The following is a 16451-nucleotide window of genomic DNA, read 5'->3' as shown; positions in this document are numbered from 1 at the left end:
CTACCTCAGCTGCCGCAGGATCTCGGTCAAAAAGTCCTCAAAGCTCAGCGTGATGTAGCCGTCCCGGTCGTCGTCGTACTTCTTGAACACGTCCGTCATGCGCTTGAGCGAGATGCACGCCTGCACGAAGAGGTCAAAGCTCATGACGCCCTCGCCGCGCTTGTCGTAGGTGCGGAACAGCGTCTCGACGAAGCGGTCCGACAGGCGGTAGCGGAAGGCGACGAGGGCGTTGTTGAACTCGTCGAGGCTGATGTTGCCCGAGCGGTCGGCGTCGAAGCGGTCGAAGAGGGTGCGCCACGAGGCGAGGAAGGACCAGAGGCCGCAGAACTCGTCGAAGCCGATGGTGCCCGAGCGGTCCGAGTCGAACATGCGGATCATCATGCGCACGGTGTGGGGGTCGAAGGCGGTCCAGTCGCCGTTGACGAGGGCGGCCGAGAGCTCCTTTTCCGAGAGCTGGCCGGTGCCTGTTTCCCCTCTGATCAGCACACATTTTTAAGGGAAAGAGAGAGAGAGAGAGAGAACTGCTACTCACCATCCTTGTCCACGGCGCGGAAGAGCGGCAGCAGCGTGGGGTCGGCGCCGCCGGCGTCGACGGGGGCCGGGCTGGGCGGGGGCCTGCTCTGGGGCGGGGGCCGGCCCTGCTGCTGGGCCGAGGGGCGGGGCCCCGTGGCGGTCGGGGGCGGGGACATGGTGTAGCCGGCGTGCGGGGAGTGGCCGGGCGAGTAGCGCGGCTGCTGGTACTGCTGCTGGTGCTGCTGGGAGGACGACGAGGTGCGGTGCGAGAGCTCCTGGGGCCGGTGCGGCTGCTGCTGTTGTTGTTGTTGCGGCGGCGGCTGATGCTGATGCTGTTGCGGCGGCGGTGGTCTGCTGTCGTAGCGCGGGTTGTGCGATATCGTCGTCGGGGTGGGAGGTTTGGCGCCGCCTTTCTGTTGTGCGAGGGAGCGCAAGAGAGGTTAGGAACTGAGGGCTAGCGGGAAGTAGGAAGCAGGAAGTAGGAAGTATGGAGTTGAAGACTGGAAGAGGGAAGAGAGCCCAGTCCCGTGCTGTGTCGGGAGAGGGGGTAGCAAGAGAGATTGGAGGGGCGCCGACGATCCGCAAAGCAGAGGGCTCCTCCTCTCCGAGTCAAAACTGGACTTACAGGTTCGGGCTCGGCGAATCTGCGGGATTCTTGCGTTAGCAAAACAATCGATATTGATGCTTCTTTGTCGCGAGAAATTGACAAGGTGGCCTTTTACTCACCTGGGCAGTTCGTCCGGGTTATACGGCCTGTTGTACGCCATCTTTGCTGCAGTGTGTTGAGAGCAGTTGTGACTGACTCCTACTCCGAGATGGTGGGTAAAGGAGTGCGACTGGGGGTTGCTTAGAAGAGCTGTGAAGCTTGGGCGCGCGGGTGCCCAAGGATGCAGGTCGAGCAGAGTCCGCAACGTCGAGGCGACGAACGAGGAGGTGATGCGGTCTCGAGGGGTCGCGCTATCGGGGGTTGCGTGTCGCAGGTGTGTGTGATAGACCTGTCCTGGGGTCCAGCCAGAGGAGCTAGAGCTACAAGTGGAGGGGACAGACAGAAGAATGGAGAGGAGAGGAGAGGAGAGGAGAGGAGAGGGGTGATGCGGACCCTGGGAGGAGGAGGTCAATCCTAGCTCGCAATAGCTTCGTATGCCTGTGTGTGTGTGCGTGTGTGTTTGTCCTCTGCGCGCGAGAAGGGACGAGGTTCGTGTAGGTCTGCTCGAGTAAGAGACTGAAACTTTAAAAAAAAGGCAAAATAGGAAGAAGAACAAGGACGGAAACGGTCTTGTTCTTGTCTTGAACAAAAAAAGCCGGAATGTCTCGAGGCTGGATTCTTGGCAAAGACTTGGCCTCGTCGGGGAAGCGCTGGAGGGGTTCTTAACCTTGCCGTTCCCGTCCCTTTGTGAGAGAGAGCTGGAGGGGCTTTTGTGTGTGGGTGTGAATGGGGCAGCCACCTGCAGTTCGTTAATGCGGCAGCCTGAAATGGTGCGCCCCGGGGGCCATACGATACAAAAGAACAGGGGCTTTCAGGGCCGCAATCCCCAGCAGCCCAGGCCGGCGGAGCAGCCCAACAGCACCTGCAGTGGGTCCCCGCCTCCACAACGGGACCCCCTTTCTCGCGACATTCATTCCCTGTCCGGGCAGGGCTGACAGGCTGTTGTGTCATTCCGACATTTCCAAGCAAATTGATTCACCGTTGCGAAGCTCGAGGCAGTGCCTCCCTCTGTGCCGGTCTCCCGAGATGGAGCTCGGTCATCGCCGCAAAGTGCCATCGCCGACCGACCTGACGCATGACTCTCCTCCCTTCCCCTTCGGTAACCGGCATTGATGACGCTGGCTGAATTGCATGTCCCTTTGCCATCCCAAATGGACCGCCACCTGGGACTTGCTGGCGCCTACAAATGTGCCGTTCTCCCTGCGACGAGGCGCGTCCAATGGGATCCTCGGCGATGCACCCATCCCGCCGGGGCTGAGATGCAAGCGAGCCCAGCGGCTGAATGGCGGCTCGCCGGCCTCGACGACGACGACCCAAGCCGAGAACTGGACTGCACTTCAGACTGCGTTGGGCGTCACCGAGGGAAGCAGGACGTACATGTAGTCAACTCCAGCATCGGCTCGAAGCGAATAAATATGTGAACGTGGCAAAGAGCTTCCTGCTCGGCCACGCCATGCCGTAGTAACGAGATAGATTTGCTTGCCCTCGCCATGCCACCTCTCATCCCCCAAACATGTATTCTCCGGCGCAATGGACGTTGAGAACAGGACATGACCACCACACACATGCACTCTGTCTCTCCAACCGCCGGCCCGTCATCGACACGCCGCCAGTGGACCGCCGTTGATCCCGAGCTGGAGGCCCGTGAGAAGCCGTCCGGTGGGGCGGGAATTCGAGTGGATTCTCACGCCCGTGCAACAAGACAGTTCATTGATCATTGAGCACGCAACCGGGTTCAACCGGCGGAGCGCTTAATAATGACGGCTGTGACCAGAACACGCACACAAAGCCTCGCATCGCCATCTCATCTCACCCTCCTGAGTGCTCACGGCCCCTCTACCTCTATTTCAGTCAGTGGCTGCAGTGATTAAACTGTTGCGCTACTGCGTCAAGGATCGTCAGTGATATCCACAGCTCGTACAGTTCTCCATCCCCCCAGCGGACCACCCACCTGAGAATGCGCATATCTAACGTCTACGACAGAGCAATCCTCTCGGGCATAGGCCAAGCCTCCGCCAACGGAGCTGTCAAACGTCATCTTCGAGGCCAAGCATCCCCTATCACGCATAGTCCGCCGCGGGTGCACCCGGACACAGTCTCAGCTGCGCAGATCCGGGGTTGATCTTCCGTGTCAGGTTCTTACTCCGTACAACCACCGCATCGACGGCTCCTTGACCTTGCTCAGACTTGCGAGCACCGAGTCCAAGATCATGTCTGTAGACGAGCATCATCTACCGCCTCCGACAGAGGACGAGGAGTTCTGGCTGTTCGGCTACGGGTATGGTCTCCTCCTCGCCCTCCACCGACAGACGTCAAATTTAACTCTCCTCCCCCCCTTTTCCTCACAGGAGCCTCATCTGGAAGCCTCCACCGCATTTCGGTAAGCTCCATACCGTCCAGGCACCCGCCGTATCTGCATAGAGTGGGCACGACAGAGCAAGCGCAATGCACGACATCTCGCATATCCTCTCCCTCCCTCACACCCCTTCACCCCCTGGTTCCTCGCTTCAGGGCCGGCACTCCCGGCACCAGGATTGGCCCCCCTTGCTGACCATCGCCCCGGGACGGGACGCCAGACAGGAGAATCCCCGGTTGGGTGACAGGCTACGTCCGGAGATTTTGGCAGGTACGTGTGTGTGTTGTGTGTCCACCCAAGGCAGCAATGAAAAAAAAAAAAGAAAAACCCGGCTGGACTTCCCCGGGCCTTTTGACCACGCCACGCGTCACTCTCGCTGTCCCCTTCCGCCTTCATCCATACCCTTGACCAAGCCTTATTGCTCTAGTATAGAAAGTGTACTTGCATACAGAGACAGGGCGTGCTGACATGTGACGCAACTATAGGCAAGGTATTCTCATCCTCCCTCTACTTGTACACTTACCCCTGAACAGCCTTCACTACCCTTTCCCATACCCAATCCTCCCGCCAAGATCATCAGAGACACTTGGACAGAACGGCTCGATATCCTCACCCAACCTCAACCCCAAGCCCAAGCCTCCACTCATTTTCCAAAATCCACGTGTGGAAAAGTCCCGCCCAGCACGCAACGCTTCCTCCCCCCCCTCTCTCTCCAAGCCCATCCAGCTCCCTCCTGCACCCTCAAACCCTCTTCAACACCTTTACGTAAAATAAAAAAAAAAAACTGACAAAAGGGTCCCCGTCTCTCTTCTCTTCCGGGGCCCCAAAAAAGCGAGGACCACCGCGGCACCCCCTCGGCCCCAGGCCGCGTCGTAACCCTCATCGACAGGGCCCACTGGGCCACCCTCGGCGACGCCCACCACGCGGCCCCGGCCCGCGTCTGGGGCTGCGCCTACCGCATCGCGCGCCCCCGCGTCGCCGAGGTGAAAGCCTACCTCGACATCCGCGAGATCAACGGCTACACCATCCACTACACGCCCTTCCACCCGGCCTCCGATGACCGCCGCCGTGGTGGTGGTGGTGGTGGCGGTGGTGACGCGCCGACGACGACGATCCGCACGCTCGTCTACATCGGCACGCCCGACAACGCCCAGTTCACGGGCCCGCAGGACGTCGGCGCCCTCGCCGAGCACATCTACCGCTCCGAGGGCCCCAGCGGGCTCAACAGGGACTACCTCTGGGGGCTCGAGAGGGCCCTCGACGAGCTGAGCCCCGAGAGCGGCGACGACCACGTCTCGGACCTCTCGGAGCGGGTGCGCGCCATTGCGAAGCGCGCCGAGGCCCAGAAGCAGGGTGATGGCAGTAGTGCTCCTCCCGCCGTCATCGACGGCGAGGCTCACCCTCATCATCTTCACGAGTTTCACCGTGTCACTAGTGTAGAAGAGTCAGAGGAGACGGAAAAGGCAGACTAAAACAGGAGACAAGACAAGACAAGACAAGACAAGACAAGCAGCAAGACAAGGCAAGACATAGAAGCATCATAAAGCGACAGCAGATGATCAAAGACAACTTTTTTATTCATCCTTCCTTTTCCCCCTTTGTTCCCCATCTCCTCGGAATGGCGGCTCCCCTTTGTCCACCCCCCCTTTTCATCCCTTCCCATCTGGATGTTCCATATCTATTTGACATGGCCTTACCCTGAGACGATACGGCCCCTTGCACACCTCACGTGTCAGTTTCTCCCCGAAAGAGGAATCTCACCAACCATATCTCTTCTCCAGTTCTCCATCTCACACAAAGGAGCGCGCCTCATCCAGGCACCATCGTTCATCAGCCAGCTCACAAACCGATGGCGGCCAGGACCCGTCCATTCGCGGGCCGATATCATAAAACGAGTGGCGTTAAGACGACCGCACCAAGGAAATAAAAAAAAGGACACGTAATAACATAAGAGAAGAGAAGGGGAGGAGAAAAAAGTCCGTGTCGACTCAAAAAAAAGCCCAAAAAGAGTCCGTTGAACTGATCTATTCCCGTCGACGTTGCCAGGGTATCATCGTGCCGGCCGTTGCGTTCTCGCACTCGCTCATACACACAAGATATCTAAACGCGCACCCGCACACCTGATGAGACCACCTGGGTGAAAAAAGGTATGTGTTTGCCAACCCCTTTTTTATTTCCTTCTGTCTTTCGAGGAGCCATGATGCCCCGCTTGCGTACAGTTGGCAAGGTCGGGCACGCCAGGCTGGCAGGCGGATCAAGTGCACAGTGCCCGATCAGTAGCCCTGACCGCCGCCCTGAGGAGGGGGTTGGTGAGGCGGCGGCTGCTGCTGTTGCTGGTTGGGGTCATATGCGTAGGCATTGCCACCCTGGGGCCAACCTAAGAAGCGCAGAGTGTCAGTCAATAATATCCTTGGGGCCACACTCAGAGAGTCACTGCCCGCCTACCTTGGGGAGGAGGCGTTCCGTACTGCGGCATGGGCTGCGCATAGCCGCCTCGTCCTACGCCTCCGTACGCCTGCTGTCCGTACATCTGCGGCGCTGCGACCGGGTAGCCCTGCTGCGCGGGCATCCCGTAGCCCATCTGGGGCATCTGTGGGGCGCCGCCGCCGTAGCCGCCCCGGCCGAACCCGGACGGGCTTGCGCCTCGGCCGCCGTAGCCGCCTCGCGGGCCCGTGTCCGAGGCCTTGTCAACGCGAATGGTCCGCCCGTCAAATCTGTAGGGCGCGCAAAGCACACGTTAGGACAACACGGTTCACGACAGGTCTAGCGCTCTAGCTCACTCAATGTTGTTCATTGCCGTGATGGCCTTTTGTGCATCGTCGTCGTTGGTGTAGCGCACGAATCCGAACCCTCGGCTGCGGCCAGTGTCGCGGTCCTTGACCACAACCTTTTTTTTGTCTCCCTCGTCAGACCACTCTCCTCACGTTCTCTGTTGGGGGACGGGGGAGAATGCTCTTGCACATAGCCCACAAAGGCGTACTTACGGCTTCTTCGACGACGCCAAACTCTTCAAACTTTTGGCGGAGGGTGGCCTCCTCCGTGTGCCAAGCCAGGCCGCTAAGGAGGGGTCAACAAGGATTCCTTTAGTGCTGGTCTCCCACGAGCAACTCACCCGATGAATAGCTTCGACATTCTGTCTCTCGTTCAAGCTGTCGTGTGGGTTGTTGGTTCGGTAACTATGCACCCAGCTCTTAGCCGTCTGCGCTTCTCACTTGGCAGGAGGAATGCAGACAAAGCAGCAGGTGGAGCAACTGGTTGGGAGGATCGGCAAGGGGAAAGGCAGAATAAGCGCTACTCAGCCCTGACCATCGATAGCTCCCTCGCACTTGGGCATGCGTTGATGCGAATCCTGAAGATTTGTGCGACGGGAAAAGAATCAAGAGCTGACGTTGAGGTGACGATGAGGTGGGAGAGTTTGCCGATGATGGAAGAAACACAACCGCGAGGGGGCGGGGTGGACAAACCTTGTCGGTAAGTGCAGCTGAATCCTAGGGATTGTTGCTTTTTGGTCCACGAGGTTGAGGAAGGCGAGCCCAACAAGTCCCTTTGTTTGGTGAGCTGCCTCTTCTGACTTATCCAGAAAGATGTTGAGGTTGACTTGATGGCAGAGAACAGGTGTGGGGAGGAAGGTGGTTCGGGAAAGGACCATATATAAAAAAGCGAAAAATGACGAGAAGTGTGTGTGGAAGGGGCGGAAAACGTGCTTTGGTGCAAGTTACGTTGTAAGGATCAGGGATCCTTCGCCTTTGCACCTCCTTGCTGCTACTGGTCCGAGTGCAAAACGGCCGTTTGTCCAAAGGTGCATTTTACGGGGAGACGACACTGCAGCCATATCACCTTGATGCTGGGCATCTTACAACTCTCCAGACCCCGGCAGGCAAGGTCTCGGCGGCGGGAGCAGGGGACCTGGACCACGGTACGTGGATAGGTAGCCATGCTGGTCCGCATCTGTCCAACTTCCGCGAGAGACTGCCGCTGTATGCATCTGCGGAACAGGGTTGGGCGATGTCCACTCAGATGTTTCGACCGGCATGAGTGTGGCAGCAGGGACAGGGCCCCAAACAAGCATCAAACAGATGTAGCCTTATCCAGGACTCTTGACCGTGGGTATCCACGTATCCACCGGTTGATTGGGGCACCTCGAACCTGGTGCGTACGAACGAGGCCGTGGTGGGTTCGTGATCGATAACGTCAGTTGGGAGATCCAGCAACGGGAGAATGGGAGGCTCCCCGCTCTGCGCGAACCCCCTGGGTGCTGTCTTGTGTGGGATTCGCAAACTAAGATTGCTCCTCACCAGAGATCATCCTCGAGGGTGATGAGCGGGACTCCACACCAGCAATGGTGTGCAACTCCCGAGTGAGTTGGGCTTCAGCACGCGCGCACGAGACAAGACAATTGGTGGCTGGCTGGCTGGCCAGCCAGCCCTTCTCGTCTCAAACACACCAGGAAGGGCGGACTGCGAGTGCATCTCGCAGGTTCCATCTTGCCGCCCATTGCGCGCGGATCAATCACTTGCTCGACGTGTACAAACCTCCCGGTGAAGCTATCCGGGGAGAGAACCAAGTATCAACCCTGGTTTTCTCGTCGCCGTGCCTTGATTCCGTTTGTGCGCAGTGGGCTCTTTGGGGTTAATAACGATGGTATTATGTTCAAAGGCATAGACACTGGTTTTTGCCGGCATTGGTAAGTTGGTGAGCTGGGTCATGCAAAGCCTGCCCTTCTAGGAAAGCGACCTACAGGGGTGCATGCCGAGCAAGTTTGGTACAACCCCGCTGTCACCCATCGTTCCGATCCAGATTTCCGTAGCTGGTTCCGACTGGGGTGGAGATGAAGCCGCGGGCGAGATCCCTTTGAAGGCCTTCTTGGCGCCGAGTCCAGGAGGGCTATGTGCATCAGTACCTACCTAGCCCGGTATACCTATGTCCAGGCGTTGGTAGTAAGCGGCGTCGGAGATGCTCATGTCCATATTCATTCCAGTGACGATGTTGGTGCAAGCTCACGCACCCTAGCGTTGATCACAGAGTCCGCCATGCCAAAAAGAAGAAAGCCGATCCACAAGGCCCGACTAGCATGGACCTGTCCATCCAAGGAAAGCTGGATGGCGCTGGCGATGGCAGGCCACTTGAACAGGCCTTTGAGGCACATCGAAGAAACGAATATAAGGTAGCTGTTTCCAAAGACGGTCAGCCAGGGACCAGGATCTGTGTAAATGCCCCAAAAAGGGCTGCACCCAGCTGAGAACATGGGTTGTAGGCATCGTCAAACAGGACGCTTCCTCCTAACAGGCGTTTCTCCCCCACCAGCGGGGGACCCCTTGAACTGACGCTAACGCAATGAAAATCGCTGGGCATGGGCGTGATGGGGGATGAGCAGGGGAAGGGGGGTAGCCATCCTGGGTATGAAAGCCGTCACACTGCCCAGAGATCCCTGCTCGAGGCAAAACTGACAAGGCGGCCGTTCTCGCCGCCAATTCCACGGCAAAGGAGATGAAACTCGCTGCGCCTACCGATCTAACGAAACCACAACCCAAAGAGGCCTCGTGCAGCGTGGTCCGTTACAGCCTTGACCCCAGGTCGCCCTGTAGCTAAGGTTTTCGGCCACTTCATGATGCTCGCTGCGATCTGGACCGTGGAGGCAGGTGATCAAGTGACAAGCTTCTGGAAAGATTGAAGGTCTCAATGTGGACCCCACGATGCAAACAAGCCACCAGCTCATATAAGCTTATAAGTCACATACGGGCGACAGGAGGACACGAATTCTGACCAGGAGGCGGCGGCGGCGGCGGCTGCTCTACTCCGCGCCGTTCCCAAGGCGATTGTGGAGGTTCGAGCGGTCTTGGCCTCCCATGTGCGAGAATGCCGCCAGGTTACGCGTCCGGAGAAGGGACCAACATCTCTGGAGGGTAGGTTCGTCCATAGGGTTTCGCCTGAAGATTCTCACGACACAACGTGTTGCGACTTTTGGCTGCGGAGTTCGACTGCAGGGAAGCGGTTAAGATGCATGGTGCGACCGTTGTGCTTTGTGGGACCTGGAGACGGCCGAACCATGTCGTCGATCGTTGAATTAGCCGCACTTTCTCTCCTGAGAATTGGCAGCATTGCCACCCTGGGATGCAACAGAAGGCGAGGAAGATGTCGTGGATAGATTGCCCAGGGTGTTAAGTCTTCGCCGGTCCTTCGCCCCGTGTGCCGAACTGCAGGATTGGTCAAACAGGAGGGTCAGATGTGGGTGCAGAGCCCAAAGCTTGATGGCTTACAGGCGAAACTTGAGGAGCACAGGAGGCTCTTGTTTGATACCAGCCTGGCACGCGAGTGAGATGCTGCTAGACATGAGCGAGACCTTGACAAATACCAGAAGCTGCACACACCTGATTGGCTCTTTCAGTAACCAATATTTGTAGGCTTAATCTCGGGCTCGCCCGTTGCCCCTGCTGGCAATACAAATCCTCGAAATGGAACGGTTAGCCTTGGCATAAAACAGGACCCTGTCACGATGGGCAGGGATCTCGACGCATGGGCGGCCTGCAGCTATTTTAGTCGCTGAGATCTCGAGAACGAAGAGACAGTGCTCGATATCACTGTACGTATTTCCGTGAGTGCGGTTCGAATGCACCTCCAGAGCACAGACATTCGTTTGATATGCTCCAGCTGCATGCATACGCATACGTACGTACATACAGCGCGGTGTCCACCCTCAACCCCAGACAGCCACATCGGGGGCACGGTGGGAGGAGTTTCGGGCCTGCCAAACCAGACCGTTTTGAGCGGCCCAAAACGGCAACCCCTTACGTACGACACCCCGGCTGGAAGGGGCTTCCAAGAAACGAACATAGACTTCGATGGGCATTCTCGAGTGCGTAGGGGACGCACCACCTCGAGTGTTCGTGGATTCCACATCGCAAGACACGACAGGGGCTCGAGAGCATTCGGCATCTAGACGTGTCGGAGAAGGGTGGATCTTGGGGTTGGCCCCCACAGAGGTATGCGGCTGTTTCGACTTTTGACGTCTTGTTACTATTATTGTCAGCATTTCCAAGCAACCAAGAAAGGTGACATCGGCTGGCATGAAGACAGGTCCTGGATTGTCGATGACTTACTCCGTGCACGGTTAACGACGAAAATCCCTGATCTCTCAGTTCATCGCCTTGCCCTATGAGGACTGAGGATGTCATTGTGCAGGTTGACAGACAACGGCGGTGTCGACTCCACCCTCGCTCGTAAAGAACAAGGGATGCTGATGGTCCATCACCGATGCGATCTCTTGGTTCGTTCCCAATCTCGGGTGTAGCCTCGGAGCAATTCCGTGAGTTGAGTTGCAGATCCTCTTCGGAGGGATGCCACCGACTAGGTTGGCCTTGGCACATCAAAACCCTGTGAAGCCAACGAGGCCCTGACAAGGATGGCATGTGGAAAGGTGAAAAGCGGCCTCACGTCTGAATGGATCTTTCGAAGGTCACATCCCCACTGAGGCATTTCCAAGGTTTGCCTCCTTCCTCGACACAAAATCGGGGCATGGCAGGGACGGGGCTCCTCAATTGAGTTGGCAGGCAGGTGCGGCTACGACCAGTGGCATCATTAATCCGTGCCGGACCTGCCCTGACTATGTGCATGTGGGCTGGGGAGACCAGACAGCACGATTGATCAAATGATTCAATCCAATTGTGCTCGAGGCCAGGACAATAGCGGGGTAGGCCCGTCCTGCACACCGCATCCACGCCCTGGAGGAGATGCAAGACAAGGATCACGGCGACGAGCAAATCGCAAACCTCGGGCAGACTTCAAACAACGAGGAGGTGATTCCCCTGCGTCACAAGATCACTCACCGCTGCGGGCGACGGTCCCCACAATGTGATAGCTCCTGGGGAGCTCCCACCGATGGATCCTCGACACCTCCGACACTCGAGCAGACATGGTGATGAGCAACATGTCGCCGCTCAGCATGGGGCGGCAGACAAGCATATCCACCGCGTCGTAAGACATGGCCACCGTCCCCATGATGCAGCACGCCATCATGGACAGAAGAGGAGGGACCATGAGCGTCCAGGTCGGGGCGCGGAGGACTTCTCGAGGGCGAGAGCCGGCGTTGGCGCAACGTCAGAGCACCTGATTCACAACTGGTTGGAGGGCACAGTCCAGGTAGACTCAACAGACAGCCCTGGAAAGGCAAAGGGCACTCGAGCTGGCCCTGATATCCAATCGAGACCACAGCAGCTCAATCTGGACTTGGGTGCCAGGGGCCATGGCTCCAAGCGGAAACATCGCGAACTGTCCAACAGCTCTATTATCGAGCCCATGATCACCTCTGAGAAAGCCACGAAGGGGGACGATGACCCTGAGTCGGGCCCGTACCAGAAGCGGCCGAGGCGCAAGACCCGTGAGGATCGGTACGACGCCCATAAGCAGCATTCCAGAAAGAAGAAGCAGACTCAAAGGAAGACGGTGGACCGGAGCTCGAGAAAGAAGGCGAAATGGGGGACGCTGGGAACGGGTCAGGACATGATAGATAATTTCGCGCCCGAAAATATCCACGCTGAACGTATCTCGGTGTGTATTGCGCACATAGCTGGTCACTGGCACCCTTCACGCTGACTCGGAGGGCAGCTACAGCCAACAACTGGAATTTTCGGCAATGGGAGGACAGCAACCGCATCGAATTCTCGTAAGCTGTTCATTCGTGACTCCATCCATGATGTTTTGGTTGCTGACGCGACTTTAGCCTCCGACCTTATCTTCAACAAGATGAGTTTCCTCAAAGAATCACGTTACCAACTGCCGAAAGTCATATCGAAATCCCAACAGCGACACAGGCGGCGTGAGGATCGTGAACAGGAGGAGGTCTCAGCTTTCTTCCCGGAGGCAAGCCAACAGCCGATGTCCATTTCCATCGGAGATGCTCTGGGCAGAGAGCAATATCAACCAAGCATCTCGAGTTCCAGGTGCATTCGCCAGAATCCCACGAGCTCGTTTGAAGATCGCTCCCACCATGAGTGGAGGACATGGTCAACACACGGGTGCCCTCAATCAAGTCATGACCTACATTCCCCGGCGAGGACGGACGCCCGAAGTTTCACGCCCCTCTCAATCCGCAAAGCTGTTGAAGCAAGCGGCGTGTTCTCCGGACTCCCTGACCATGTTCGAGCCATTGGCCTTACATCAACAGGCTATGCGGATGTGGGCCGCAGCACCCGCATCGTGCGATATCACGATCGAGGGACGACGACGAGGAGCCTCAGCCCTGATAATATTACGGACAAGCACCGAGCAGATGACCCATCGGTGGAAGCAGCCCCTGAAATACCTGAAGAGGCCCCCTGCCCAGAGGAGGCGTTGGGAAACAACCAAGCCCGTAAAGATGTGGCGACGGAAACAGAGCCTGGCACTGAAGGGCAAGAGCCAGCGCAACAACCAGCTGCGATATTGAAAGTTCCGTTGCCCGGGAATGGAGCGACAGAATCACCTCAGCAAGGGCCAGCTCGGCCGCAATCGACAAAGCGGAAGCTGGTCGAAGACCTTGAAGCGTCCGCTGCTGACGTCGCCCAAGAGGACGAACCTAGTCGCAACGAGCAACAACAAGACCCGGTACAATTCTGTCAGACACGCCCCGACACCCATTGGCCGGATGTTCATGCCGCATCGCGAATGTTGAGCCCTCTCAACAACAACGGTAGCCAGCCTAGCATGTCAGCGACTTGCCAAACCCCATTCTCGCGTACGGTGTCGGCCGCAGAGAGTGGCCCTAGCCTAAACAGCCACAGTTCAATGGATCTGCCTGCGGGGCCTATCGACGCTTGGTTCTGGAAGCGGCACCGTGCCCCTGAACGATCAGCGTACGAGCCGGCAGTAACAGGGAGCAGGCATCTGTCTCCTCGCACGTCAGTCCACTTGAGGAGACCTCAAATACCAGCCGAGGAGTCACGACACCATCTGCGGGCCCCGATTATTCAGGGAGAGTCCGGTAACGAGAGTTGGCCGGAGTTCATTGAGAGGATAGAGAGAGAAGCTCAGCAAGATAATGGGGAAGCGCACGATCAGGAGATGCATGAGATGGACTCGCATCGCCTCGAGGCAAGTCCGGTTCGTCAGCTGGCGCCGCGTCGTGCTGCAGTGGCTGAATTTGGAATTCAGCAACAGGCTGGGGGCATCGACACCGTCTCCAGGTATTCTGGACTGAGGGCTAGGATGCAACTCTCGCGGAGTGCACTGCGTGATATTTTAAATGATACCCTTGAAGACACGCAGCGGGCAATGGCGAACTTTTGGCGGCCAAATCTGGACCTTTGAACACTAGTCTTTCCTTCCATTGAATCTCATTATACGTAGTGGCCCGAAAACCTTTCAAACCTGTCTCTCTGAAAGATACATAATGCTATACATTTGACCATCATAGTTGCCCTGAGCCTTAGTTAACGCCATGGTGGGATATTGTTACACTGTAGACAGAATACCGGGCTCGTCATTGCTCAGTGCCGTCATATTTCTTTCTGTTGCTAGTCGTATACTTTTTCTCGTGACCACGCCGCGGTACTGTACTGCCTCATCTGCTAAGACTGGATTATATCTCAGGAACGAGAAAAGAACCGGCCCATCATGCCCGTCGCGATGGAGCCAGCGATGTTGCCCGTCGAGAAGGCGCTGCCGGCCAGGTTCGAGGCCTGGCTGAACTTGTCGCACCGCGAGAAGGCGAGGGAGTTGGTGATGGTGAGGGCGAGGGCGATAGCTGAAGGCGGCACGGTTAGCTCTTCCCGAAGACCTGCGGGGGTTTCAACAAGTGCGGCACATCTTACCAACAAGCGGCAGCCAGATGAACTTGAAGGTGACGATAGCTACGATGGCGAGCGCGACCCACAGCAGCGGCTGGGCGTAGATGGCGAGCCAGAAGAAGCGCGAATCGGTGGCGTTGATGGTCTTGGTCCCGGGCTCGCTGCTCTCAAAGACCCAGTGCGAGTCGCCGGTGCTCGGGTCGACCTCGTTCCACCACCGCAGTCCCACGAGCCGGCGTCCGGCGATGTTCTTGAGATAGTAGAAGTCGGCGGCGAGGAGCAGTATCGTTATGATAAAGATCATGACCCTAGGGGATTGTCAGTTTTGCTTGCGGAGAAGCAGCCGTGCGTTCTCGACGCGGCACAGAGGTAGACGGGGGGCGCACATGTTTTTCGTAAAGAGCATTCCGAGAAGATAGACGAGTAAACTTGCTGCATTGTCGCACGTTAGCACTGCTGTCCGTCCCCCCTTCGGCCCAGGCGTGTTTGCATCGAACTCACAAATGCGAAAGGCGAGAAAGGTCAGCAGGGTGATGGGATGGGAGCTGAGGCGCCAGCTCAAGGAGCCTGGCATGGGTTGTGCTGATTCCATCGCGGGCGACTTGTCTGGCGGTGCGGCGATCAGGCGTATGAAGAGGAACGAAAGTTGTCAGATAAGTAGGTACGAGGCGGCGAGCTTCGCGATAGATGGATGCCCTTATTTGGTGTGTGAATCTGTCCAGAGCTTCGTCAGTCATACGCACACCCCTGCCGCTTTAGGCCATTTGTTCAGAAGCTCTAGCGGGTGCCTGGACTGGAGCTTCAGCGGTCGCGGGTGGAGCAAATAGCGCACGGAGTACGAGTTGATCCGCCTGGCAGGTGGTCTTGATAACGATAAGCAGAGGCGGTGATCCACTGCAGAATGGCCATTGTGGGGGATGACGTCCACCAATGCCGCCATCCAATCTCAGGACCTACATGTACTCTGGTACCGAGACAGCACTTTGTCTCCGCCTGAAACAATTGACGAGGCATTGGCTGCTGTCGAGAGCTGGCAAGTCCTAGCTGGGAACTCACGATGGCTTCTGCTGTGCTGCGCAGGTCGCTACTCTACGGTGAGTACCACGGTCCAAGCTTGTGCTGCCGAGAACAAATCCCCGGCTAACCGATCCGACACCACAGTGCCTGCATCCTCCCAAAAAATGCTCACCAAGTCCCTCACCCTCGCCTCCGATAACATCACGTACGATCTAGAAGACTCCGTAACGCCATCCGTCAAGCCCTCGGCTCGCTCCGCACTAGCGAGCCACCTGTCCTCTTTCTCCTCGCGCCCCGCTTCCGTCGCCGAGCTCGCCGTCCGGATCAACGCCGTTTCTACTCCGTACGCCCTCGAGGACCTCACAGCCCTCGCTTCTTCACCAAACGTCGACGCTATCGTCGTCCCCAAAGTCAATTCCGCCTCTGACCTGACTTTTGTCGCGGATGTCGTGCGCCACGTCGCCCCCGAGAGGATAGCTTCTTCCTCCACTCCGCTAAGGATAGTCGCCCTGATCGAGTCGGCCCGAGCCGTCATGGACCTCCGCGAGATCTGCGCCGCCGGCGCCGCCCTCCCGGCGCCCTGCGAGCTCAGCGGGCTGATCTTCGCCGCCGAGGACTTTGCGCTCGACCTCTCGCTCACGCGCACCCCGTCCCTGAAGGAGTTCCTGTACGCGCGCAGCGCCATCGCCACGGCGGCGCGGGCGTTCGGCCTGCCCTCGGCCATCGACCTCGTCTGCACGTCATTCCGCGCCGACGAGGGAAAGAGGCGGCTCGAGGAGGAGTGCAGGGACGGGCGCGAGATGGGCTTCAACGGCAAGCAGTGCATCCACCCGGACCAGGTCGCCGTCGTGCAGCGCATGTTTGCCCCGGCCGAGAAGGAGGTCGAGTGGGCGGTGAGGGTGGTCGTTGCGGACGAGAAGGCGGCGGCGGCAGGCAGGGGAGCGTGGACGCTCGACGGCATGATGATTGACGCGCCCGTGTCGGGCAAGGCGCGGGCCGTGGTCGAGAAGGCGGAGAGGTGCGGTGTGGATGTCGCGGGATTGAGGGAGAAGTGGGCGCACCAAGAGCCTGAGTGATGAGCTCGTCTGCGCATTATGAG

The 16451-nt window shown here is 58.0% G+C and overlaps 4 protein-coding genes across 4 annotated transcripts; 2 read left to right on the top strand and 2 right to left on the bottom strand.

The window, feature by feature from the left end:
- On the bottom strand, positions 1-1280 carry E0L32_007831 (uncharacterized protein; the record flags this gene model as incomplete). The annotated part of the gene is made up of 4 exons (XM_031142618.1): positions 1-464; positions 533-926; positions 1139-1157; positions 1240-1280. 4 exons carry the CDS (start codon positions 1278-1280, stop codon positions 1-3), a joined length of 918 nt encoding a protein of 305 aa, XP_030993123.1.
- Positions 1281-2976: 1696 nt separating this feature from the next.
- On the top strand, positions 2977-5047 carry E0L32_007830 (uncharacterized protein; the record flags this gene model as incomplete). The annotated part of the gene is made up of 3 exons (XM_031142617.1): positions 2977-3069; positions 3223-3599; positions 4465-5047. The coding sequence occupies 3 exons, from the start codon at positions 2977-2979 to the stop codon at positions 5045-5047; spliced, it is 1053 nt and encodes a 350-aa protein (XP_030993122.1).
- An 801-nt stretch (positions 5048-5848) lies between these two features.
- Positions 5849-6707, bottom strand: E0L32_007829 (uncharacterized protein; the record flags this gene model as incomplete). Its single annotated transcript, XM_031142616.1, has 5 exons — positions 5849-5952; positions 6021-6289; positions 6356-6462; positions 6560-6632; positions 6688-6707. 5 exons carry the CDS (start codon positions 6705-6707, stop codon positions 5849-5851), a joined length of 573 nt encoding a protein of 190 aa, XP_030993121.1.
- A 4743-nt stretch (positions 6708-11450) lies between these two features.
- E0L32_007828 (uncharacterized protein) lies at positions 11451-16428 on the top strand (the record flags this gene model as incomplete). The annotated part of the gene is made up of 5 exons (XM_031142615.1): positions 11451-12119; positions 12177-13649; positions 14139-14704; positions 14787-14992; positions 15236-16428. 5 exons carry the CDS (start codon positions 11451-11453, stop codon positions 16426-16428), a joined length of 4107 nt encoding a protein of 1368 aa, XP_030993120.1.
- Between the last annotated feature and the right edge of the window lie 23 nt (positions 16429-16451).

This window comes from Thyridium curvatum (genome assembly GCF_004353045.1).
Source record: "Thyridium curvatum strain D216 chromosome Unknown NODE_49_length_306705_cov_73.659816, whole genome shotgun sequence".
Lineage (NCBI taxonomy): Eukaryota > Fungi > Ascomycota > Sordariomycetes > Thyridiales > Thyridiaceae > Thyridium > Thyridium curvatum.
Note: the sequence above shows the minus strand (reverse complement) of the source record. Positions and strands in the feature narration are given on the sequence as shown.